Source organism: Pieris rapae, chromosome 17 (assembly GCF_905147795.1).
Source record: "Pieris rapae chromosome 17, ilPieRapa1.1, whole genome shotgun sequence".
In the NCBI taxonomy this organism is placed as follows: domain Eukaryota; kingdom Metazoa; phylum Arthropoda; class Insecta; order Lepidoptera; family Pieridae; genus Pieris; species Pieris rapae.
The window spans coordinates 5,175,995-5,203,211 of NC_059525.1; the positions used below are offsets into that span (position 1 = coordinate 5,175,995).

At 31.4% G+C, this 27,217-nt stretch overlaps 1 protein-coding gene across 1 annotated transcript in view; it reads left to right on the plus strand.

Annotated features, from left to right (window-relative positions):
* The window catches only part of LOC110995679 (C3 and PZP-like alpha-2-macroglobulin domain-containing protein 8), a 147,325-nt gene that overhangs the window by 71,319 nt on the left and 48,789 nt on the right, over positions 1-27,217 (plus strand). Inside the window, exons 4-7 of the mRNA XM_045631886.1 lie at positions 10,316-10,501; positions 12,519-12,644; positions 22,000-22,223; positions 25,869-26,024. Coding sequence (XP_045487842.1) covers positions 10,316-10,501; positions 12,519-12,644; positions 22,000-22,223; positions 25,869-26,024 — 692 coding nt within the window. The remainder of the gene's footprint in view (positions 1-10,315; positions 10,502-12,518; positions 12,645-21,999; positions 22,224-25,868; positions 26,025-27,217) is intronic.

Below are 27,217 nucleotides of genomic sequence, written 5' to 3' on the forward strand. Positions count from 1 at the left end.
TAGGATATAAAATCATAACTAGGCTGTAACTTAACTGTTACGTTAAACGTCTAAGACTTTCGAGCTTTATTAAGTAATATAATAGTTGTTATCAACTAGATTAAGATAATTAGACGTAATGAGTCAATTTGGATTATTATTCACCGTAATGGCACTGTATTGTGATTAGTATCACATAATACAGTACATACTGTAACATTTCAATATGTAAATGAGTTTGTCGGTTTAAAGTGATTTACAGGTTAATCGAAGTATATGGATTATCATATATATTTATACATTCGTTTTCGTTGACCAATATGACGAATTTATTGACACAACATAACATGAGCTTTCGTTTATATAAAACGAAAGCTCATGTTATGTTAAATGATACCACTGCCAGTAGCATGTACAGTCTGTTATGCCAAACTACGCGCGCAATAGAATTCTTATTTGATGTACAAATGTGAAGGAAAATAACTACTTAATAAAAACAGCTTCTTATATTTATACTAACTGACCTGGCAAACGTTGTTTTGCCATGTATCTCATTTATAAGAATAAATAGCGGTTGTATGTATTTTTTAATGCTGTATCATTAAAATAATATCTAAAAAAATAGGTGTGGAATACCCTTAACATTTAGGGGGATTAAAAATAAATGTTGTCTAATTCTCAGATATACCCAATTTGCACACAAAATTTCATGAGAATTGGTCAATCCATTTCGGAGGAATTTAACTACAAACACCGCGACACGAGAATTTTATATATATATAAGAAAAGTTTTTGTTTAATTTAAAAGTTGCACTTAGAGCGTAAGTCAGACCAGTGAGACCATTTGTCTATGTCAAGATAGTGTCGCAATGTTAACGTCACTTGGTCACAGATTAAAAGGATCAATTAAAACAAAACGCCTACCTATCTCCCGTCTACTACTACTGATGGTTACATATGCCCAAGTTTTGTTAAGTAAACGCGTAATCTAAAGCTAAAATCATTTTATTTTATTCATTTTCATTCAGTCATTTTATTCGTGTTTTATCACACTCATGATTTTTTTCTTTAAATAACCAGTACATATTTTTTTATTATTCTGTCGGTGAGATCGAAAAACATTATTCATATTTCATTCGTACTTAAATATAATTTCCAAAAACACACTTTATAAAAAAGGTCATTCAGGTACTTATATTAAAAGTAAGTATGTCTTCATGAAATTGATTCAAATACTTTTTATTTCTATCAACTGTTTCAATTGTACTATGGTTTACAGGTCGTAGTGTGGCAATATCTCCACCTCAACTATTTTATTCAGTTCACTGTGCACTTGATAACAAAAGAATGATTGTGTTATTTAAAACTATTTTCTTTCAGACTTTTAACTTGAATGTATAAAGTATTGGATAATATTTATTCATTAATAAGAAAAGTAAAAGGTGCTTTTTGTTTTTCCATAAAGACACGTCCACAATGGCGACTACAATCATCAATTAATTCAAATGGTCGCGTCACATTCCTAACATAGCTAACGTGACCATAGACTACTATAGGTACATTTGTCGGCTCCACCTTTTTTTGGACTTATAATGTATTGTATATTCTTTTTTTTAAATTATAATTGTCGCTTTTGTACAGGTTGGGTTAGATTGACGCCAAAAATTTGTACCTTCTTTGATTCTTTTCACAAATCATGATATTGTAATTAATTTTTATTGGCTTAAGGAGAATGCGCCATGCGAGTGATGAAAATATGTACCAACAACAATGATTTTTAAAATATTCATATAGGTGACTTGTCTAAATACAAGCCGAAGTTTAACGCACCGCGTCTAGACTAGTCTATTTAAATACCATTGTTTTCGTCACTTCACCAAACCATTACCAACAAACAAGCCATTTGCGGCTTCTCATCTAACAAAAGAAGTAGATATGAAAGCCCAACTCATGAACTTTAAGATCACTAGACTATGAATTGTCAAATGGCTTGAGTTTAGCGCAGGAATGTCTTTACGACTTTTGGAGTTGTATATTATTTATGATAAACTACGAAATTATAGCGCGAGAGAAAACGATTTCAAAGTCGAGGATCACGTGATGACTCCTACCCGTTTCCACACTGTTCTATAAAGACTAACTATTTAGACGACTCCCATTTATTTATTTTTTTATTTATTTAAGTATTCCTACAGCTCTAAACAATCTCACTCATCACTAAACAATATCCAAACAATTACGTTACACACAAAAGCCAAAACGGAATACACATTGAAACAAAAACGTAAAGCACAGTTTTACAAAGCACAGTTGTAAGATTGATTGATTGGTAGATTTAAATATATATTTATTATATGAAGGAACAAACAAAGCCATTATTATAACCATGAAACTTGCCAGATACATTTCTACGTCTGTTTATCAATCAATTAAAATCATTTATTCATATAGGTAACACAATGTACACTTATGAACGGCAAAAATATATATATGTATTAAATGTTTCTTATTTAAATTTTACAGCCAATTTAACTGATTGTTATCGGTTTACGGAATTTAAATGATTTGAATTGATAAGTGGTCGGCTAAGGCCAGCCCGAGGGTTTCTATTTGAAGAATTGAACCCTCCTCAAGATTGCTATTTAAAGAATAGTCAAATCAGAGAATCTAAATTAAACTGTTAATAGCTCAAAGCTATCTAATGAAACCTGAGCTGGGTCTGATGACGTAGATAAAGTCTCTAAGATAAAGCTCTTCGATCACCATTCTAAATGATATCCGACCCTGATAGCTCTAGCAACTTTACACAACAAAAGTTTTCATTTGGCTCGAACTAATTTCCTTGATAAATTAAAAGGGAAGCAACTCTTTGGAGCGCTCTTCTAGTCCGTAGTCATTCTGTCTAACCACAAACTCGTGAGATCACTGACAATTTATATTTTAATACATTTCTATATTTAACATATGTTGCGAAGATTTCTATAAGACTAAAAAAGAAACATTTATTTGGGTTAAAATCACTTTTATTAATAATACTATTAATGGATTCTGCTAACGCCAAAAACCTCATCCATTCGAAAGCTTAAGCTTAAAATTTTAAATATAGACCAATTTATGGCGTAGTAATAAGATATTGCCTTTATATAATATATTAAAATACTATTCCTACAATATTCTGTATAAACAAGGACGTCTGAGCGGGTACAATAAAAATTTTTGAGACACATTTACCTTGAGATGTGCATACATGAGTGGGTAACTCATGTATCCTGCCTTATTTATTAATATAATATATTATTCTAGGTTCTGTGGGCTATAACGAGTTCAGAGTGCGCCGAAAATTTATTCAATTAATACAATTATTGACAAGGACAGTAATACCTGACAGGTACCTTCAGGATGTCCAATGTCCGCTTAACTTAAAAGGGCACATACAACATAATATATACCCTCAAATAATATAGTTAGTATCACCATATAAATATTGCTGTAATTATAATATTAAAAAATAACAGAATAATAATGTAAGAATGTTAGAATAGTATGTAAATAGTATACTGTAACAATGATAGAATAAGAATGTATGAAAATGTAAAAAATGCAAAAATAATCTGACACACTGTTGTTTTACTCATAGGAGATTAGTTTCATTAAAATGTCCCTTACTGTTCATTAATTTATGATTGCACTGTGATGAAAAGAGAAAGACATAGAGATATAAACTTTGGTTGAAACGGAGAAATTGGAATAATATTTTATTTTTATATTGGGGTTGGATTATAATTGATTATTAGCTTTAAGTTACATGAAAGTGTGCAAATACGAATATTAGCACGTTCTTTAGATGTAATATTTCCATTCCATCAGAAGCGTCGCAGGTGCTACGTTTAACGGTTCGTTAGCTGCGCCTCGAGCAAATCTGATTTCTTTTATATCCAATTAGCTATTGATTTTCATTATTAACGCCTGGTTTTTATATTACACGGGATACTTAGTACTCGAATTTCCTCATTCTATTTGGAATATTTTATAAGCGATAAGTAAAAAGCGATTCTTAAGGGAGTTCTTGACCAATTCAACTTAGGGTCCTTTAATAAAAGAGCGCTCTAATACCTAAAAGGCAGGCAACGCAATTGCCAGTCTTCTGTCAATGTCACGTAAAACCTAAATATAAAAAACAAGTAAAAGATACTTACTTATTATTAAATACAATTTAATAATAAATACTACATTTCATTTATAAAGTTCATCCGAAAATTTAGCATTACAATTCTAAAACCCATTACGAATAACATTTGTTCAGAACAAAGAATCATGGCCAGATTTTTTTTTTTTTTTTTTATATATATATTTATTTATTTATTTTATTTATTTAAGTATTCCTACAGCTAATACATTAAACAATAACCAAACAATTACATTACACACAAAAGCCAAAACGGAATACACATATAAACAGAAACATAACATAACAGTTTTACAAAGCACAGAATCGAGATCGGTAAATCAAAACATATATTCAACATGAAACAACAAACAAAGCCATTATTGGTAAAAGTTACCTGAATTTTTTTAAATATTTTTTTTAAGAATTTTTTAGTCACATTAAATATATCGATTTGCTGGTAATTTATGTTGTAATCTGTAGGTATGCGATACATAACCGAGTTTCGTAAATAGTTGGTCTTAGAACGAGGAATCTCGAATAATTGGATTTGCCTTGTATTGGGTGATGAAGGGGTCTTAAATAGTAAAAGCGATAACAAGTCAGGGCAGTCAATAAAACCATTGCAAATAGCATGTAAAAATATAAGGTCGCGTTGTTTACGTCTACATTCAAGGGATTCAATACCAAAGTACTTGCAGGAATCCAAGTAGCTACTAAACTTTTGGAAATCCTTAAAACTTAAAAACTTAAGGAACTTTTTTTGAATGTTTTCTATTGCTTCAATGTATTTCTTGTAACTGGGGGATCAAACAGTGCTTGCATATTCTAGTGTACTCCTAACAAAAGCAAAGTATAGTCATTTCTATGCGAAAGTCTTTGTGAACAATATGAAGGCATAGATTTTTTTGCTTTTGTATGGAAATATACAGAAGAATATTAAGTAGCCAATTTCGATAACTTTTTGGTAAAGGCGTGACAATTTAATTTTAACTTAGCTACTTTGTTCTGAGATTTGAAATGGATTAATGCCTTTATGAAGTTACTCGACGCGAAATCAAAGTTAAGAACTCGGTATTAAGTGATATAATTGAAACGTACCATTGCATAAATCATTTCATATATACTATTGCTATTTTTTCGAATTGATACAGATACACATACAACAGTTCGTGTAAAAATATTTTGAGTAAAATTGTATAGGCTATGATACGTTTTTCATCACTTTTTATAGCCATTTTATTAGTTTCTGATAATAACAATAAAGCAGTACCCATCAAGCTATATAATTAAATTGGTGTTTATTACTTCTATTATTATATACTTAAAAAATAAAATTGATAAATGAGCTGTGACACAACAATGATTTTCAGAACAAGAGTTACTACTACTTTACTGACATATTATATAAAGTTGTATATTCTGATAAAAATAAAATTATTGTTAATACATACTGTACTCCAATAACGTCTTATTAAGGTATTATTATCAAGGCGGTATTTCAAAAAAAGCTTGGCAAAGAAGTAAATATAAAAAAATTAAATATATTAGGCAACTGAGTACTTTTTTCCATTAAATTTTACACTTTTAAATGACTTAACGCTTGCGATTCTGTTTATAAGTTTATGTGTTTCAAACATTCTTAGTTTGTTTATCACAGCGCCAACACATATATAATTAAATGAGTTATTTGTTCAAATATGATTAAATTTGTTTACCAATAAAGGCTCTATTGTAAAATTATTTTCAAATTATAAATCCTTTGACGTTCGGAATTCAATATTTCAAATTTAGAACACAAGAGCACAGTAGCATAACTAACGATCATAGAACGTTACATCGGCAATCATTTTAACTAACTAGATAGAAAACTGAAACTCAATAGTTACGGTTCGATGGTCTCGTTAACACATTTTTTCCTTTTTTATAAAATAAAAAGTTTCAAACAGATCTCTGGTCAGCCGGCGCGGCGGGCAGTTGTTTTAGCTTTTTTAGTTGGAATTTTGCGTGCGGCTGCGGTGTTAAAGAGGGAATAACCTTTTTTAAGATTGGCTATTTTTTTGACAATTTACTAAACCTTGTTTCAAAATAGTTTAGTAGCTAATAGGAGCGTTATCCTATCTGTATCTTATATTTCAAATTCTCGTGTCGCGGTGTTTGTGGTTAAACTCCTCCGAAACGGCTTTCCCGATTCTCATGGCATTTTGTGTGCATATTGTCGGACAACATCTACTTTTCATACCCCTATATGTTAAGGGTAATCCACCCCTAAATTATTATTTTTTTAATTTTTAGATATTTTTTTTATGATGCAGCGTCAAAAATTACATACAACCCCTAATTTTCACCCCTCTACGATCAACCCCCATTTTTTATTATAAATGATATTATACATGGCAAAACGATGTTTGCCAGGTCAGCTAGTATACAAAATTTTAAATTGCACAAGAGTGTCTATGAGATAAAACCATTGCATGCATTTTAAAATTAGCTCATCAATACCATTTTCCATTTAAAATTGCAAGTATATTAAAAAGTGAAACAACATAGCAATCATTAACCTAAATTAAATCTTTAACTCATTTATAATTTTAACCTACATTTTAGTGAACATAATTCAATATAATTTTATGAATAAATCGACATGAAACGCAAAACAAACATAAACTATATTAATTCCACGTCACGCTTTTCTGAACGGATCCTTGAGTTTAATCTATTTAAATCCCCATACAGCCTGATCCCGGGTTAGTTTGGCTTGAGCGATAGCGATAAACCTAGCGATTAAAAGTAACAGTAATTCGCGCGAATATAAATTTATTGACGGTTGGTGGCAAATATAAATAATAAATAAAATTAATTTGGCTATTTTTTAAATTATTTTTTGGATTTACCTGTACAATGTTTTTACTATAATTAGCAGAACGGTTAATAGGACTATTAAACAATATCTTTTACAAATATCTTGTTTTTACTTATTATGTTTTTTAGAGGATAGCATATAATTTGTATGAAATACGATAATATTATACATGGACCATACAAAAAATAATAAAACCAAGTGTATTATATTCGGTAAGGCTTTCAAAAGAATAAATATTTCGATATTAAAATTATCGTTGAATAAAAAAGTCTTCACAGCTACAGTTGAATGAACACATTAAAGTACAAATAATATTGGCTATTGAAATCGCAGCTATGATACAAATAGCCATCATTTTAAGTTATAATTCAAAAGGTTTAAAACTGCAAACACTTACTTACTTTAAAAGACTGTTTTGCGCGTTTCTCATCACCGTGGTCTTACCCTAAAAGTCATGCCAACACAGTGAATTAAACTTTTAATTGAATCTGCTTTACGCCACGTCGATAGATACTTTTCTAATTATAAGTAGTTAAACACAAATACTACTAAGCCAAAGCAACTAATAAACATAGTAATAAACTAAACTTTCTTATTTTCCACTTTTTTACACACATTTTTACTGGTACATAAATAACTGTAATGTATTTAACTTATAGTGACATAATATTCCAAATATGCCATTCGATAAACGCCATAGTGTGTTTGCTACCTAAAGAGATAAGAATGATACACAGTGGTGTCGTATGTTAATATTTCTATTTGAGGATTCTAGTATTAATTTGTATTTATAGAATGTCCTCACTTAGCTACAATATTTTATATCCGGCTAGTGATTGATTTAAAGAAAGGTGTATGGTAAAAACGCCCTTTTTAGCTAACTAAATTGTACCAAACGTAATCTTTAACACTTAATAAACAATTTTAGACTGTTAATCTCCTTAACTTAAGACAAGATTTTCTAACAACCATCGTACATTTAACACGTTTACTGCGTTAACATTTTTGATGCGCTTTCAGCCAGTGCGTATGAGGCTTTTTCGGTGCAAAGATGACCTTCAATTCAGTGCGTATGAGACCTTCTCAGCCTCACGAAATAGGTTTTTAGAAAACATTTAATATACAAGGACAATCAAAAGGACGATAAAATATTTTTTGATATTTTACCGTAATAAGATTAATTAGTTGTTAATGTTTAATAACCATCACCAGTATCAGCATGTGTAACATTTGAACTATACTTTATCCCATATTTACTCTTATTACTTTAGTATTCCCCCTTTAAATATTCGAATAGCGCGACGAGCTTCTGACCACATACTACATAATATTAATTATAATATTTCACCGAGCACCTAAAGCACTAAACTGCCCCATTAATCGCTTGTGGCCGCTTAATGAAGCCAGCACCGCTAATTTATAGAATTGTATGCAGCTTGAATTAAGCCTAAAGTGAACAGCTATTCATAAGGTACAAAAGCGCCTAATTAGCTGTTAAAGAAACCAGCATTATTTAAAAGCGAAATAAAATGGATAATCGGCTTTATGAACGTTATAAGCCAAACTTATTCTAGAAGATAATTTATTATATTTAAGCGTTAATTTTTGTAGTACTTGTACAATACTTGTGTGTGAAAGGATTGATACATTTCCATGTTTGTTTTCTAGATTATTTTTATTTTTTAACTTTATTTTATAGTAATAGTAAATGGTTGTTTTCCAGTAATTCAACTAAATGGTTGAGAGTCTAGTTCCTTTCCATAATAAATTTCCATAATAAATTGATTAAAACAAATTTTGACTCTCAAAAACTCATATTTCTGTCAAAATAGTCTTAGGCTAGGATTCAGGAAAGATACTAAACCCTAAGTCTTACTCTTGTTCGTCAACAATTAATTGGATTTTGACAAACGGGAGTCATAGATCACGCTAAGTCTCTCTGAATTTCACCTTCAATGTTAAAAGTTCTAATGTAACCTTATAACAGTAGCAATTATAAGATATTTATTAGTTAGTTTTTCATGAAAATATCTTATTTGATCAATTCGAGATTACTAGAGTACTATATAGAGAGAGTAAGAGTACCAACTATATACAAAATATAATATGTTTCTTTTTCTTATACTATATAATGTTACAATACTTAACGAAGAATCTTCAATTCTGCTTGGTAGTCTTTATGATGAAATAAATATACAAAGGTAAATAAATTCTCTAATTAAAATGTTGAATTCACCAACATTCAAAGTAAATGTGAAAAATAATTCTATAAAAATTCACATTCGTGTAATGTTGATATTCAAATCATATTCCTTTGTGAACTTGAAGTTCAAAACTCATACAAAGAAATCTTCATAAATATTTTCCGACGCTTATTATGATTAAAATACTTTGCCTTTGTAAACCTCCATTGCTTGAAGTTGTTTCCTTAGATCTATTAAGGCTTTGTGATTGAGATCTTGCCTAAAAGGAAAACTTATGTATAAATGCCCTTTCCATTACCTATAAAAGTATGTCTGTGAAAATAGTTTCTTGTATATGTGGATCAAGCCTACGTGAATCCAGCGCCTGTTTGTTAAAAGTGTAAACGTTTCTTTATATTCTAGCTAGGAAGCCTTCTGTAGCTTCAATAGAAAACAGTTATAGCCTTGCCCGTTACTAATGCAAACCTCTTAGTTAAACGCAAACAACTAAGCCATAGGAGCCAGTTTACTCAGAGTACTTGTAGTTAAGTAAATATTGATATAATGTGTGCAGCGTTGTCGTAAGAACGCTCATTGTTATCCAAGAAAATATTAGCGAAAACCGATTCGATTCACCGTCCTTTACGTAATTTCACCTCTTAATAACGTCTGGTAAAGTGCTTGTTCGTTGGCGCAATTTCTTCAACATCCCTTACATTTGGAGTGTCTCCAAGATCTTTTGTTGGTTCGATATTTCTCGATGGTTCTCGAACAACTATTTGGAATTTAAATGGTTTCTGATTCGAGTTTGAATAACACTTTCAATGGGATTTTATGATGCCATAAACGTCAAGAATTTTTCATTTAATGTGAACATTGTTGTTCGATTGGTTAAGTTTTTGTTAAACATTTTTTTGAAAGATTAATGATAAGTTGAGACTTTGAATAATTATTAACAACAAACTTAAATACCATAGCTGCTATTATCATTTTCTTTCTTCAACATGGTAATAGCTCACCAGATGTCAAGTGATATCGTCGACCATGGATATTTTGCCAGAAAGTTCGCAAGACGGCCAGCTGCAACTGCTCTACTAAATTTAATCTTAATACTCTCTTCTCCAGGTTACGGCATCATTCCACTCAAGATTCCTTTATCGCCAGCATCACACTGCACTCTTCACACGACGGTAGGCTGTGTCGGCATCGAAGAGTGTACTGCCAAAAGCCATAGTGTTATCAAGCTTCTGGGCCCTGTGCGTGATGTAATCGTCAGACCTGCTCGACACCATTATAGACCCGGGGAGACCAGTAAGTTTTAAATATATTAATTGTATTACTAGCTTTCATAGCCAGAAACGATAGCCGAATATTTTAATAATTCGATAAATTTTACATGAATTTTGTGTAAGTTTATAAACCTTTAATAATAAATACGAAATCAAATCAATCAACACAATATAAACGTCTATTTATAAATATGAAGAATATTATTTTTGCGTTCACTTGCGTGGGTAGGTTGATACGGCTAAATACTAATAACATATAAGTTTCCAGACACTAATAAATCAGCTAATAATGTCAGAGCATGTTTTCTAAAATAGATTTTTGATATTTCTTTATCAGGATAGCTTAAAATTCTATAAATTTTGTTACTAGTGTATAAAAACCTTACCTAGTTATCTTATTGACGGATCAAGTACCTAATAGAACGTAATGAGGGCATCGATTAATAATGTACTAATGTATAGGGCGTAATTAATTAGATCCCCGCTTAGTTCACTGATTGGCAGATTTCTTTTGTTACTTTCGTTCGGGATTATTAAGAGCGTAGGCGTATTACTTGATTCGGTATAAACCAGTGGAATTACAACCTTTTTGGGTTGTACCTCTTTCGTCATCATTTTTTTTCTAATTAAGTAGGTGATCCGGACATAAGGCACCATTTGTGCGCAGAGTTTAAACCTAGACTTCAGAGATTACCAACAGTGTTTAATTAGGTATAACCTTAATTCTAATCACCAGGCGTGGATTTTTTTTTAATCTGAGTCTGTTATGTTTATCTAAATAATACGTAGACCTTAATTATGCTTTTGGAATAAATGTTAAATGATATCCATAAGTGATGATTTTACAGATATAAACAATTGCAACCGGTAACTATGTGTAATTTAAACATGATTTAAAAAAATATTCGACTACTATTATGTATGTAGTATGAAGGTTTTTGGTATTCGATCGATAACCAAAAACCTTCATACGATTCAGGATAATAGATTTTTAACAAAGCACTGTTAAGGCTTTTAAAGTGACCATTTTTCTAAAAATGATTTACCTATTTTAAACCGTCTATGACTTCACGCAATTACCAAGCTATGGATAAATTTCTATCACCCTAAACCTTGTAAGGTTGTTTGGGCGTAGTCCCTTTATTGTTCAAGTTTGAACGGGCTGTTTGTAATTAATTACTACAACGACCAATAAGTTAAATCGTGGATTCCGGTTTCCGGTTCTGATATATTATTTTGGCTTTAAATACCTAATTGTGACACGTGTAAAATTTGTTTTTTTATGACAATTTACATTTAGCATAGCAAGAAATATATTATAAATTAATAAAATAAATCAATGGCGTTATAACATTTTAAGGTCTGACCGCATATTTCTGTATGTGTTTCATGATAATTTGATATGTAATATGTAAGCCGGTTTCTTATGTTTTCCTTCACTGTTGGAGCGAATATTAAATGCGCACATAGAAAGAAAGTTCATTGGTGCACATCCGGGGATCGAACCAACGACCTCAGGAATGACAGTCGCACGCTAAAGCCTCTAGTGCTGATATTATATGTATATAATAGGTTAAAACAAATTGCGGTACACAGTTCGGATACGCATGTGTAGGTCTAGCCTTTGTTTGAGTACTATAATTCAGCCGACTCCCAAAAGTCTTCCTCAAAGTCAAAACCAGTTGTCTCTCATCTTCATACTATTAACCAATCTTAACCGGCAATACTTAGCCTTCTAGCACAATAGGCAAACGAACTAAAAGTAGTTGGTGGGGAAAATTGGCAGAAATAAATTTGAAGGTAGAGAGAGATTGAGCCGATTGGAGAAAGCTTTGCACAAATTTGTTTATATTTAGTTAAAATATAATTTAACGAATAAATGAATCTTAATTATTATTATATAAAACCATTATCCCAGCGCCATTAAATTTCCAGCCAACAGAATTATCTTCAGTAATTTTGACACAATTTTACACTTTTAAAAGTAGAAGCTTAATTATATTTCGAACAAAGTCCTTATAATCGTTTTATTAATACAGTTACATTCTGGATATTGGCGTTAGACCACGACCTACGTTTGGTGCGAAATGAACTTGCGTACGTCGCATTGAAAAACCCGGCCGGCACCAAAGTGGCAATATGGGAGCAGTTGTCTCTGGATGAGGGTAAGTTTATTAAAAAATATATTACTAAGCTTTTATTTATCTATGTTTATATACGTGATTATAATAAAGACCACTAGTGACTACACCAACACTTACAATATACACTAGAAATATGGAAATTTATCTTATATAAAACATAATAAAAACGTATATATAATAACCTAACACGCGACTTATCAACTTCTAACGACTACCTGAAAATAATCTGGTTGTTTAACAAATAAATGTCTTTTATATATACCTAGTTGTATAAAGCTTGTATCTATTCATTAATAGGTTTTGGCTTGATTACGCCCATAATTTTCCGAACCTAAAATAGATTTCTTGAATCCAGGTGTATGTTGAACTAACGGTGTATTGATCCATTTAAGATTTCAAACCAGGTACGGAAGGCATTGTTTGTCCCTAAAAGCCTTCTCGTGTCACTCCAACAGATCAAGGCCCTTTTAACAACCTGACAGATTCAATTTCCTATTACAAATTGTTTTCAAATCTTTGACAATAGTTTGGGGTAAAGTTGTTTGAGACGGTAAAGATTATCTGTAGAGTCCTATAGATTTTTTGATTATTTGCATATAAATATATTATTTAATTTAAACGTGGTAAAGTTTTGTGGTGAATTTTACGGTATATAATTAAAACGCTGTCAAAACCTTATCGTTTCGAGTTTCATTATAGGTAATAGTGGTCTTGCTTATGCTATCGCTTGAGTACTCGTATTGCGTATTTGGAAGTGTATAAAAACTCGGAAAGTATTTAAAAATAATTTATTTTTTTGTTTGAGTTATTAATAGCAAAGGTATTTTCCTCATCTGAAACTGTATACCGCCAGGTCTCCTAATACAAACGAAATCACGAGAAATAGTCAGATTCATTATTCTATAAAACTAATTCGGCGATTGTTTTAATAAGTTGGTTATATCACAATCGTGTTTTTACGAGTTCATCGATAATCGAAGTTACGTAGTACCAGAGTATGAAATTCAAAAATTTTGCGTAGTATGTTCCGTTTCACATCTTGAAATTCTTGTTAGAAAGTGACATTAACTAACAAGAAATAAGAGACCGCAAATGAGTCGGACAACTATTCAGAGTAATTTACTTCAAACGGCTTCTTGTCATGGTTAAGGAGGCCGAAACTATTTCTGAGGTCATCGTTATGAGACGGCTTCGCCTAATGGTCTTAGATGATTCTAATTCCTTTTTCTAGAGTTTGGAAGTCACGTAATCCCTTAATAGAAAGAAAAGAGAGTTTTCTGAGTGACCTAAAATTATTGTTTCGTAGTCCAATTCACTACCTCCAGGTAAACATTAAAAAAGAAAAGAGAGATACTAGTTGGCTGCACATGTCGGGCCTCGGTTGATTCAGAGCAATATATTAGCGTCTTACGCTTATTTTCTTATGACGTTGTCACGTTCAACTATCGTCAGTAAACCGACTTTACAGATAACCTTTTTTTACAAACTATTAAAGTCAATTAGTATTTAAATCTGCTATTTTGTTGGTTCTTATCTTTTTAAGTTTCATAACAGATTTATATATCTCATAATACCTTACGCTTAAAAACGTTATTTATATTAAGTATCTAAAATTATCTTCCATTCTAATTAATAATTAATCAAAAAATTATACTCTTAATGTTCTATGCAGTAAAAGTATGTGCATTCAAAAATATTAATTTATGCCTAATGGAGCATATAACATATCAGTGATAAGTCAGCGAGGCGTGGAAGGCAAATCCAATCTATCAAAATTTGACACGGGTTCACTTGGAGATGACATGGAAAGGCTTTTATAGAAGAAAACTCCTCACTCGGCTAAGTCGAGTTTTGCATTAGATTTCGTGAAAACTTAACCTTGATCGCAAATGTAAATATATTTAAAACCCACGCTTTTCGTAGAATATATATACACCTTTTCTTCGAAGAAGAGGTTTTAAATCAAATAGAAAGTTCTTTTATCAGGTTTCTGTATATTTTGTATAGATTTTTTGGCACTTATTATTTGAAAACTAATAAAAAGCAACGCAAAATTAAAAATATAATGCAGATAATGTTCGTGCTACACCATGTATTTGTAAATTATAACATTATCTAGATGTTGATTGACATAGCTAGGATATTAATAATATATTTATTTATTTATATATACATTCTAAAACAATGTGTATGCTTACAAAATATAAGAAACTATGACATCACAAATTTAACGCACACATCAATTACATTAGAACTTAAGCAATTATCAAAGAAAAAAACGAAAGACACGTCCACAAAATAACAAAAATAAATAATATAATATGTTATTGTCTTATTAGAAATTTGATATTTTATAACAACTATATAAACGCCCTATGTTTCAATCCATAGCGGATCGAGTTATATTGGTATATCGTGAACAATCCCCCTCTAATTGCAAAGTAACTTTGTTATTGTTAGCGCTTCCTGAAGTTGCCTCCACCAAAAGCTTCATTTCGTTCGGATAAATGAGTTTTCTAAGTGAAAACTGATTGGTGCAGGTGCATATAACTAATACTATTCTGAAATCGTATCACAAATTTTCGAAAAGACAATTAATTCATCAAAGTAAATGTGTCTGGATTATTCATAAAAATATCTTCTACGGACCAACTAATTATTTCAAATTATGTGGTTGCATAGCAGCAATTTACAAGCCTCTATTGTTCTGTAATTGTCTTTGGTTCAATAGTTAACAAGTCCCCAATATAGCTTGTTTAATAGTAGTTAAACTTATCTCACTTTGTAAGTAAAGGATATTCTTTATTCCAGGCTTATATTAAGTTTGTGAAACACCGTCTGCTAATTAAGAGCGAACCTCTGTGTAAAATTAAAATAGATTTAACTCGTTTTTGCATTTTTTGGTTAATAGAAGTCTCTGTATAAATAAAGTAAATAAGCTAATTTCATGCAATTCATTCAAAACACAATTTCAAGTAAAATATTTTAAATACTTTTTACATATGTTGATTTTCATAAAAATTGTTTACTTATATATCTTATTTCTATCATATTAACCAACTTTATCATACCATATTAACCCCCGATGTAAAAATAGGGACGTTATAAGTTCGACGTATCTTTGTATTCTCCTATGTGGCCCTAACGTAGTGGACTGATTAAGATGTGGTTTTGTTAGAAACATTACGTGATGAAACTGCTCCGGCTGTTTACGTACTAGTAACCTACAAAAAATATATGAATATAATAGCTGTGTTACGCCAATACCAGATAAAGCAAGGAATACATAATAAGTGAATGTGGATTAGGAGTATTTTTTTAATGTAACCGCAGGTATGGAGGCAGACGGATCACCTGATGTTAAGTGATACCGCCGCGCATGGGCAGTATTTGCATTGCATTGCAGACACATTGCAAGGAGTGCATTGCCAGCCTTTTAGGAAATGGTACGCTCTTTTCTTAAAGAACCCTAGTCGACTTGGTTTGGAGATATTATTATATTCCTCAACCCTTATTAATTTGTTATGACATTAGACGGTTTGAAGGTATATAAATACACATGAAACTTATATATTTGTGTATTTGGTTTGTATAAGTTAGACAACATGCGCCAATTAGTGACCGTATGATGAAACGTCTATGAATAACCCTTTGTAAATCCAACTTGCCCATATTTAATTGGCATACATTAATTTGAATTTAACACAATACTGTGTTGACTATAAATTGAAATATCAATAGAATTGTGATATTATCAAAAGCAACTGTACAATTTAACATTTTGCAACAAGCTTTGTTTTATCTATTTGAAAATTACGAAGTTTTTCATATGAAATGCTATACAAGTACTTACTTGCGTAAAAAAAAACGTGTGAAGCTTTTGGTTGTGTTGTACGCTTCGTACAAACTGTGTAATTGAACATTGAACTATTCACAAAATAACTTTATAACACACCTGTTCGGAAAATTCTGGATTCTTTTTTCATAATGAAGCAGACTTCGGCGCCGGGGGGAGCGAGTTTCCAACTTGTATGAAAATTCCTAATGTTGTTAAGGGGATTAACAATTTAATTAAACCATTCTTAAGACGATTTTTTTTCTAAACAATAAAAGAGTTTCTAATATCCAGGTGCACAGAAACTGGCAACCTTAAAACAATAACCAATGAAAATGATTCCGTTCTATCTTCAAAACAGTCACTATATCTCTTAATACGCAATATACTATTACTATATCAAATGTTCTGTACTTAAAGTTCTTAAATCACTTTTGTTACTGTGCCATTAAGTATGTATATGAATATGATCAAAATACTTTTTTTGCACTTCATCTAGTCTTTATCGTCTCCACTTAATTAATCGTCCGTATTTTTAATCTTACGTTTAAATCAAAATCAAATATTGTAGAAATATCTGTTATGCCTCATTGTCGATTTTTATCACACACATTATCACATTCACTATTTATATTAAATGTAATTTTATGTTCTATTATCATATATTTTAGCTATAAATATATTATAGTCATATCTGATAGCAAGGTTCTGTTTTTTAATTAACAATTTATACAAACCTCGGTCTTTGTGAAATCCTAAAAAAATCTTTGCAAATTAATTCAAAACAGTCAATTATGACAGAAAACTCAATGGGACAAAGCAATTGCAAAGTTTATTTTACATTCGTTTCCGTAGGACAGAAGGGTAGAAGTAATCCACGAGCTTAAATATGACTTAAAAAATTAAGTTTTTTTCGCCTTTCAGTACTTACATGTATCATTTAATTATTGTGAAATATAATTTACGAGTTTGTAATACGACACACCTAATTATTTGAGAAGCTTTTAAACATTATAAGAGCTGAGTTAGCCTAGTGGCTATCTGAGGTCGTAGGTTCGATCCCGGGCTGTGCACCAATATACGTTTTTTCTGTGTGCGCATTTAACATTTGCTCGAACGGTCAAGGAAAACATCGTGAGAAAAGCGACATGTCTTAGACCCAAAAAGTCGACGACTTGTATCAGGCACTGGAGGCTGATCACCTTCTTGAAAAAAATTTTCACAAACACCATTTACTCTGGTTTTGAGGTTATATGTTATATGTCAGAGCAATACCGTAATGTCAGCTGATATTGTCATTATATATTACATATGTCACAGAGCTTATAAATTATCAACGTTAAATTCAATCCAGTTTAAAACCTGTAATACTTGGAGTTTATCTCTCTGACATATTTATTATAGAAAAATTGAGTTCAATTAGATTTGACATTTAAAAATTAATGAATAATCTCCAACATGACCTATTTAATTCATAACTATTTATCAACCTTCCATACCATACAAACCTTCCATTCATTTCTGCACATAAAACTAAATTTACTCTGCGGGAAAAGGCAACGAAGAACTCAGCGCCCGCATAGATTTATCAAAAGGAATAACCTGGGGAATTTCTTAAAAAGGATCATATAGCTTACCTGACACGCGTTCGGATTTCACTTGCCATGTTTACAAGACCCTTCTCATACTATATCTGAGGTTATGTGATACGGTTCTGAATAAGTGGATGCTAAAGTACAAAGAATTTACCTGAGACAATACGGCTTTAGAATTTATATTCTTTTACAATAGTAAATATTGAACACGGATATTTAATATTAATAAAAATATTATACATCAATAGTACAGAAACGAGCTTATATAGTAAGTAGCGCTCATAGAGGTCACGCGATTTAATCATCGAGTAACTTCAGCTTTCGGAAAAAAAAAAATAACTTATCAGAACTTATTTTGTGTTGACGTTTAAAAAATATTTTTTGAAGTGGGACCCGCGGAATACATTACCAAACTATGTATTGTTCAAAAAGCCTTAAACAGACCACGTTATATGTTGTTATTAGAAGTACATGTATTTGTTCTTAATTATCTAGCTAAAATCGAGAATGTGCAGTCATTTAGGCAAACAAGTTAGTTAGTAACTAATAAAAAATAACGTAAAATATATAAATAAATAAAAAAAACTACTACTAATTGAATATTTTTTACGTCACACACATACATAAAAAATAACAACGTAAAAATAATAACTTAGTCATTTAAATCTAAACTGCTAATCTTTACGTAATTAAGTTGAAAAAAAACTTCTGCGAGCTTTGTTCGTGTAAATTAAACAAAATGTTTTTCCTTTACATTTCAACAAATTAATGAGAAACACAGCGTGACGTCACTCGCTGTCAGCGGGTCCTTTGATAAATAGCCGACCCTCTTAAAGTCACATGTCATAGCAAAAACTTTGCGGGGCGCAAACAGCTGGTTTTGACTTGATGTTTGGTGGACCTTTGATATATATTTTTAATTATGGATCCATTGTTTATAAGGGGCTTTAACTATAAAAGATCATTCAATAACTTGTTAATTAAACATATTGTTTTGATGTTTATTAAAACAGTATCGTAGTTTAAAAACGCTGACTATCTAAATCGAAAACTGCTTACGTAATTCTAGGTTATTAAAGTAGGTATTAGACTGGATCCAGATTTTTTTATACAATATCAAGCATTGGATGAGGCATGTGATTTTAACTAATATATTTTCTACTAGGAAGGACTATTAAAAAAAACAACAGTGTAGCGACAGATTTTTATAGATAGATGATTTTTAAAACAGTACATATAAGGTTATAATCACTGGGATACTACCGCTAATTACAACCGGCCATCAATGCGTGTTTTTTGTGATCTCTCAGTTTAAAATGTCCAGACGTAGTTGCTTCGGCTGTGGTGAAGAAAGGGAGGATACAATTCCGATTCCAATATTTTAGTTTTAGTTTTTGAGTGCGAAACTCAAAAACCGTATACAAAAAAAGAGGGGCCCGACCAAAAGCAACATGAGGACGAAGCTTTTGAGAGATCAGAATACGATTTTATTTTATTGTCGGAGTTCCGGGATTTGACGTTCTAAAGAAATTAAATAACCAAGCAAAAGCAGTTAATAATATGCAGGATGTATGTCTCTTCACACAAATGGTGAACGGTATCGGAATCAATGTATGAAAAGTCATATTCAGTAAAATATGGCCGGTTGTTCACCGAACCGAGTGTCAAGTGTTTTGGTCTCGGAAGCCAAAAAATAAAACAGAGCAAAAAGAGTAAGTATTATTTTATTATCAAAATGCTAGTACCAAATTAAATAAAGTCATCGGGGACATTGAAACATTGAACGTCGATATAGTGGCCATAATAGTAACGGAATGTAATGATTCTATTAAAGATGGGGAAATTGTGCTCGCGAGGTATCCTAAGATGCGAACCGACGGATGGAAGAAAACTAGGCGGCGTGTTTTTAGTGGCCACGCGTGAACTGCGGTTGCGACCTGTGAAAGAACCGAATGATATCAACGTCGATCAGTGTTCATTTGAATTATTTTTGTTAAATTTTAATTATTATTTCAGTTAAATGATAAAATATGTTTATTCTTATATTGTGCGGTGTATTTACCTCCGAATACGTGTGATACAGAATATATATTATTTTACCGAATAGTTGAATTGTGGTGCGATAAATATAAAAATATATTATTATGATGATTGCCGCGTGTTTAATTGTGATGGGAGACAGCTAGATTTAGTTTTGTGCTCGTCGGGTATGAGAGACGGGGTTCAAAAACATGAAGTGGATTCATATCACCCACCACTGTTCGTGGAGGCACAACTCTGATAAGACCGCATCACACTGTCTGCACAACCCAAAAGGAAGCATACTGTAAGTGAAAATAAACCCAAATGAAATTGTTATAAAGCTCATTTTCATACTTTATATTCCTCGATAGCAATCGCCGATTGGAGTGTTGTTTTTGATGCACGTGACCCAGACGTGTCACGTGCATCGTACGTAATGAGGACAAAAATAATCGTGTTCCTAGAAAACGGTTAAAGCCTATCATATATAGTAATTATCAAAAATATTGTTATCCTGTTTGGTATATACTAAGGAAATAATAAGTGACCCGCAGCTAAAAGCAAAATTACACAAGAAATATTTAAAATGCACTAAATCTCCAAATAAGTATCGGGATTTTTCTGCTTGTAGGGCACGCATTAAATTGAATATGAAGCTTGCGTTTGAATTTTATGAAGAGAGGATACAGAATCATTTAGTTAACGATTCTAAGTCTTTTTGGCGTTATACTGTACTCCTGCCCGTCTACCCCCTGTTTTATTTTATTCAGTGTTTCTCGTCATTATCGTATAGTCATAGTCTAAAAAATAACTTTTCGACCTAAGGCTTAAGGGCTTTAGGTCAAAGCACCATCCTTCATCCACAACTTTTTGTGTTATATTTGTGACCTTTTTGGATAAATTAACTCAACATTATATTAGTGAATAAACAAAACCAAACACACGATTTAGTTATATTAAGGGTTAATTAAAAACCATGATCGACGTTGTTATTTTACAAGTACCATTGTTTTTACCAAACTACTCGAGTAAAGGCAAAGTTGTTGCTTCAAAGCTTTTGTAGTGCAATCTTCGATCGTATGAAAGTCGGCTTCTTAGAAAAATGTGGCTTTTGTTACGCTTCAATATAGCGTTCAGACTTCGCTTGACATTAACTCTTTTCTTTCCCTTACGCTTGTTCTTTTAAATATTTTCCTTGGAAACATTTTATACAATGGTACAATAGAATTTATTAAAATCACAATCAGTAAATTTTTCAAAGCGCTGTCCTTATCGAATCAAATTGATTCAATAAGGACAGCGCTAACTCCCGTTAGTCAAATATAATACGTTTTTGACATGCATTAGTCTCATATTTCAGTAGTACATAAACAGTTACAAAAATTACATTAAAGTTATGTACACAAACTTGTATTTAAAATACAATCAAATCATTGAATAACATTCTTCGTTTATTAATAAACTTCACCAACAATATTATACAGGTTATCAAACTTTTTGATTTAAATAAGGCAAATCTATTTTTAGATTGCTTAACCTGGTGAATTAGAAATCATATGATTTTAAATATCATGTCAAATATTGAAAATGAAATTTTTACAACGCATACATAACTTAATTATATTCGCCTACATATTTACGCCTACATATTTAAGTTATGTATTTATTGTAGTATAAGAAAGATAAGTTTCATCATAAAAACTTGTACATTACAAGTAAGGAGCATGCAAGTAAAATTCATCATATAAAATTATTTTTTAAACTTTCAATATTTGGTATATAAATTTATTTGATAAGACAAAAGGCGAAACGAAACGCAACGCACAATCAGAACAACTTGATTAGATTAAATCACATTATGTATGTATGTATGTTAATCACTTAAATGTCACAAACGGAACATCCATCAAAATGTATTTTACAGGTGTTCGGAAACTGACAGCCATCATTGCGGCCGGTGCCCAAACCGGTACTTGGACAATTGAAGCTGTCTGCGGTGGTGGTTCAGCGCATGTGGAACTGTCCATTGGGTCTGGACCAGGTGCAACGACACCAGCAACACCTGCAGCAGAACAACACTCTGTAGAACTTAAGTTTGCTGACAGTATGCGACGGAGATACAAACCTGGTTTACCATTTGTTGGAAGGGTGAGCTAGCTTTGAATAATATACGGCTGAATTAAAAATATATTTAAATAACTGTATTGACTATTGATGTAGGAGTGTAGAATTATTGATGTAGTAGTATGTAGGAGTATTGATGTAGGAGAAACATATCAAAAAATATTATTTATTTTATATAAAAAGAAAAATGAAAGAATTTATGAATCATTAAAAACAGTGAAAAGTATCGTCCATATATTGGTCGCGTTACCTTATATTATTATTTACTATTGCATATTTGATCAATAACCTAAATTTATTTGCATTTAAAATACATATGGACTGTTACCTCGTGAAACGATCGAAAAATTTAAATGAACATTTGATATAAACGAGCCTTGGCAGTTAACGAGGAAAAAGTACTTAAACATTTAGTTTCAGTGTAGGAACGATTGCAATCTGCTCAGAACTTTAGAAGTATTTTTAAGCAAAGTGATCTTAACTAGATACTCTTAAGGAAAGTTTAAGTAGGAAGTAGTACCTGCAGTACCGAGTTAAAGGTACCAACTTCATGTCGTTTTTGTACGAACAAACCTTATTGTATATTATTTGTTTTCATTAAAAGAAACAATATTTAAGAACTGTTATACATAAAGCCTTGTGTTTTTCCTCAAAATAGTTACAATCAGTTTGTTTTTGTAATTATATCTTAATTTGTGTAAGTATGAGAACCACCTTTCTAGGTTAAAGTCCTCCAACCAGTTTTCTCTTGTTTCGATATCCAAGTCAGCAGTTGTTTCTTCATTTTCTTTCGGTTTTCAATTTCCTCCTTGGTTTTATCTCCATGCTCCTCTAGCAGACATTCCAGCCAGGGTTTTGACGTGACAACGTCTTACAAATTGGTTTGCCGGGTGACACTTCAAGAAACTGCGTTACTCTCCGCTCACGTTATGCGCTCACAATGAGAGCGAGTGAGAGGCACGCGTCCCTTCCACTCGGGCATGGTTAGCCCGCCTAAGAGCGAGAGAGACAGACATAAAAACATTAAATTTATTTTACCACTCAAAGTCGTTGTCACAGAGTGGTTGCCAAAGTTGGTGGAAGCGAAGATACTTTGGTCACCCGCGTTGAACCTTACAAACCGCCCTTTCATCAGGTTGTCGGCTCTGTTCAAGATTAATTTATGCACCAACTATAAAATAGGTAGGACAAAAAGCTTCCACATTCCAATGCTTCTTTTAAGCATTTTTCCGTCTACAGCAAAAATGAGGTCTGTCTTTGTTGAAATGGTTATTTATATTAAGAAAATTATAAATTACTCTTTGAACAAGATTATTAACAGAATATATCCATTCATCTTACCAATTTGTATTCACTGTGTCTTTTCCGATAATAAATTACAGCGAAAATAAAGGTTTTGTGATGTGATTCTTTCATACAACTTGAGTTATTGCTAAATATACGGAAATGATTGATTGCTTAGCTTCTTTATATGTGATCTACGTATAATTCTTATGAAATATTTGTATAAATAGAACACTTTTATTATTAATACATAAATCAATCGTTTATTTGCCAAGATAGTGGTACAATTACATCGATAAATTTTGTAGTTTTTTCCGCACAATCAGCTATATATAAATAGGCATGCAAATGTTATATTTATTTTAAAAAGTCATATAATAAGAACATTAATATAATGTTATAATAATAAGTTAAGTTATTTATAATTGGTGTCATATTCTGGTATAAGTACTTGCCCACCTGGCCTTTCAATATGTAATTACCTTTCCCTTGAAATAATTACACGCAAGTGAACTATAACTTCTAGGAAGATGATTAAATAGATAGCCATGGCGTAACTTTTTTTAATACATCTTCGTGGACCATGCACATTAACAATACGACTAATAAGGTTGTTCTAAAATTTTAGATTATTATATTATTATTTAAATAATTATAAATAATAACAATACTTAATATGAAATTAAAAAGTTTTACTTACCACGATATCCGATATCAGAATAGCTAAATGGGTGTTCCAAATATTAGGTTAAACGTGTTTCAATATGAAGTGTGTGTGTAAGATTTCTGAGGCAGCTAACAAAAACATTGGCTTAAACGACTTTGCGGATCTTCATAAATTTTAGCTAAGAAGGACCTCAATCACGTCAGCTTTCTCCACAAAAACCCGGTCTATAATCTATTCTTCAACGAGCTATAATGTCTGAAACTTAGAACCGTCAAACTTATATCATCTCTCTTTTGGCGTTAGGTTAAAATCTTTATCAATAAATACTATAAAGTTAACTAAAATTTTCAGTAATACGATATAAATAGCAATTAAACTTTAAAGTTAAAATATATCTGATTAAATAAACAAATGTGTTTATGAATAATATTAATACTTGTTCGGAATACAGACACAAACAAACATGATACAACGGTCCAATATGAATCAATATTACGACTTTAATATTGACATCGTAAATAAATATAACAAAACTCATTTTACGCTCGCCGTCTAAGTTTAAACGACCTTTAACCTAAAATAGGGGAAGGTAAGCGTTGTTCCTGTACAGACTACTGTCGCTAAAGGTTTTGGCACTAAGCCAGGTCGGGCCGCACTTAATGGGTTAATTAAAGATGAACCCGCAATATCGTTTTCATTTTAGACTGGCTTTAAGATGGTTGACGGCGCTTATCTAAGCTTTCAGTGTCATATGCCACTTCTATTTTGATCTTGTAATATGTAGAGAACTTCATTTAATTTACGTTATTGAATTTAATACGAAAGTAAAAGGACTGGGGAAGATAAATTTAAATCTTTATATAGATTTTATATTGAGTTTGAAAATTAATATAGATACTGTCAATATTCAATGTCCGTCCTCCCCATGATAACAAAAAAAAATACACTTAAACATGATTTTATTATGGCTAGAAAATTAATTATTAATAGTGTTATCTTCGAAGGCAAATGCAGTCTAAATACTAAAAGTAAATATGACTAGTACTACACCGCCTAACAGTCAATGAATGTCGTGTTTCACTGACTCTAAATTACAATTGTATGAAAGTGTAGATACAAATAATTCATGGTCACTAGTTTATTAAAATGCTCGTACAAAATACAATATAAAATATGTCCTATATAATGCATTTATATTACTGACATTTTTCTATAGTTTAAAAATTAAAATACGCCACTATCATTGGCGATTCAACCCTTTTATTAATTAAAATACGTTCTTTGTAGGTTCTAAGTACGTATGTACTAGTCTGAGGGGAGAATTCACCGTATTGACGGGTGAACACAGTACGAGGAAGTTTGACAGTTCAACACCAATGTTTTTTTATCCGAAATTTAACAATTAAAAACATTGTCCGGTCCGGCCGTTCTTGAGAAATCAGTATTCTGACAAACCCGACTTTATTTTAAAAATTAAAATGACAGACGAAAACTTATTTAACAGGCTTAGTACACAACATTTTGTTTTTAAAGATTTGGGGTGCTAATTAAAATTAATATTTTCAATGTTTTTTTTTTAATTTGATAGAAAAATTATAACAGCAGTGTTTTGTACATTGAGATTTCTAAGTCGGTCCTAAGCTTTTACTTCTTTAAGACGATTTTGATTATTTCAATTATTTAAATTACTATTAAATTTAAAAATAATTTCTTATCAGGTAGAAGCAGTGAGCACAGAGAAGCGAGTTCGAGTCCGGGTAAAGTTATACGATGACGAAACTGATATATACAGCCAGGATATCGACATGTCAACGGGCGAGGGTGGATTTATTGTGCCCACTGTCATGGCCGATGCACCGTTTGTTAATTTACAGGTACGTATTTCATATATTCTTTGCTGTCAGAAACATACTCGAACAAATGCTAGATATTTGAATAAAGGTCGTAAACAAAAAAGTACAGTTGTAGTATTTCCAAATACGTGACTAAAGTAACAAACTATTAACAGGCCTGCAACGTATTTGCGATATTTCTGAAATTATTACCCGCATTAGGTTTATTTTCACGAATAATCTTATCTTAATTAGATTGATCTAACTTTCACTAATACATCTTAATCTACTTTATTAACTCATTTGAGAATTCAGGCTATACTTTTTCACTAAAATATATACTGACGTGGAATAGAAGCTATGAATTATATAAATTCGTGTGATTAAACAAAAATGTGACTCTGGTGAATCATTATTTATTTATTTCTTAACACTTCGTTGCATTACATAAAAGAAAAAAAATAAACAGAATTTAATGAAAAGCAACTGTGAGTAAAGGAAAAAAAACATGGATTAAATTACATAAGGTGGGCAAGAAGTGCAAAAATACATATTACAAATACAATAACAAGGAAAAAACATAGTTAACAGAAACAGAAAAAAAAATCTAAACTGAATATTTAATTAACTAATATTTAATTCGTTATCATAAAATAACGTAGCCGTTTTTAATAAAACTTTCTAATTCAATTAAACTCCGATCATTAACTAAACAAATCAAGCTACAAAGCCATTCAGAATGATTGAATGTCTGCAATCAATATGTCGAAGCGGAATTCCGATCACATCTCATCTAAATTGGCTGTTCGCGCCTCTAACCTCATCCAGTTTAATCGTCACATTAATTGGGCCTACGTTCGAGAAAGTTTAGGCCGAAAATGGCCTGAACGTAAATGGTAGCTCAGGACCTGAATATAAATTGTTATATTTTGTCTTAGTTGCAACCCCCAGTGGTGTTGATGGGCGAATCGGTTAATACCCAAACGTTTCAGTGAGGTTTTCTGTTGGGAAATTGTCTCTCAGTAAATACTGACTTTAATTAGCAACATCAATATGTTCCATACATTAATAAAATTAGGATTATTCTATGTTTATTCTTAGCCAATTAATTTACAACATTTAGGTACATAACGAAGAGCCAATGAGCTTTTTTATACACGTTACCTTTTCAATTTTTCATAGGCCGGCAACGTACTCGCGAGCTCTCTGGTATTGAGTGTCCATGGGTGGTGGTA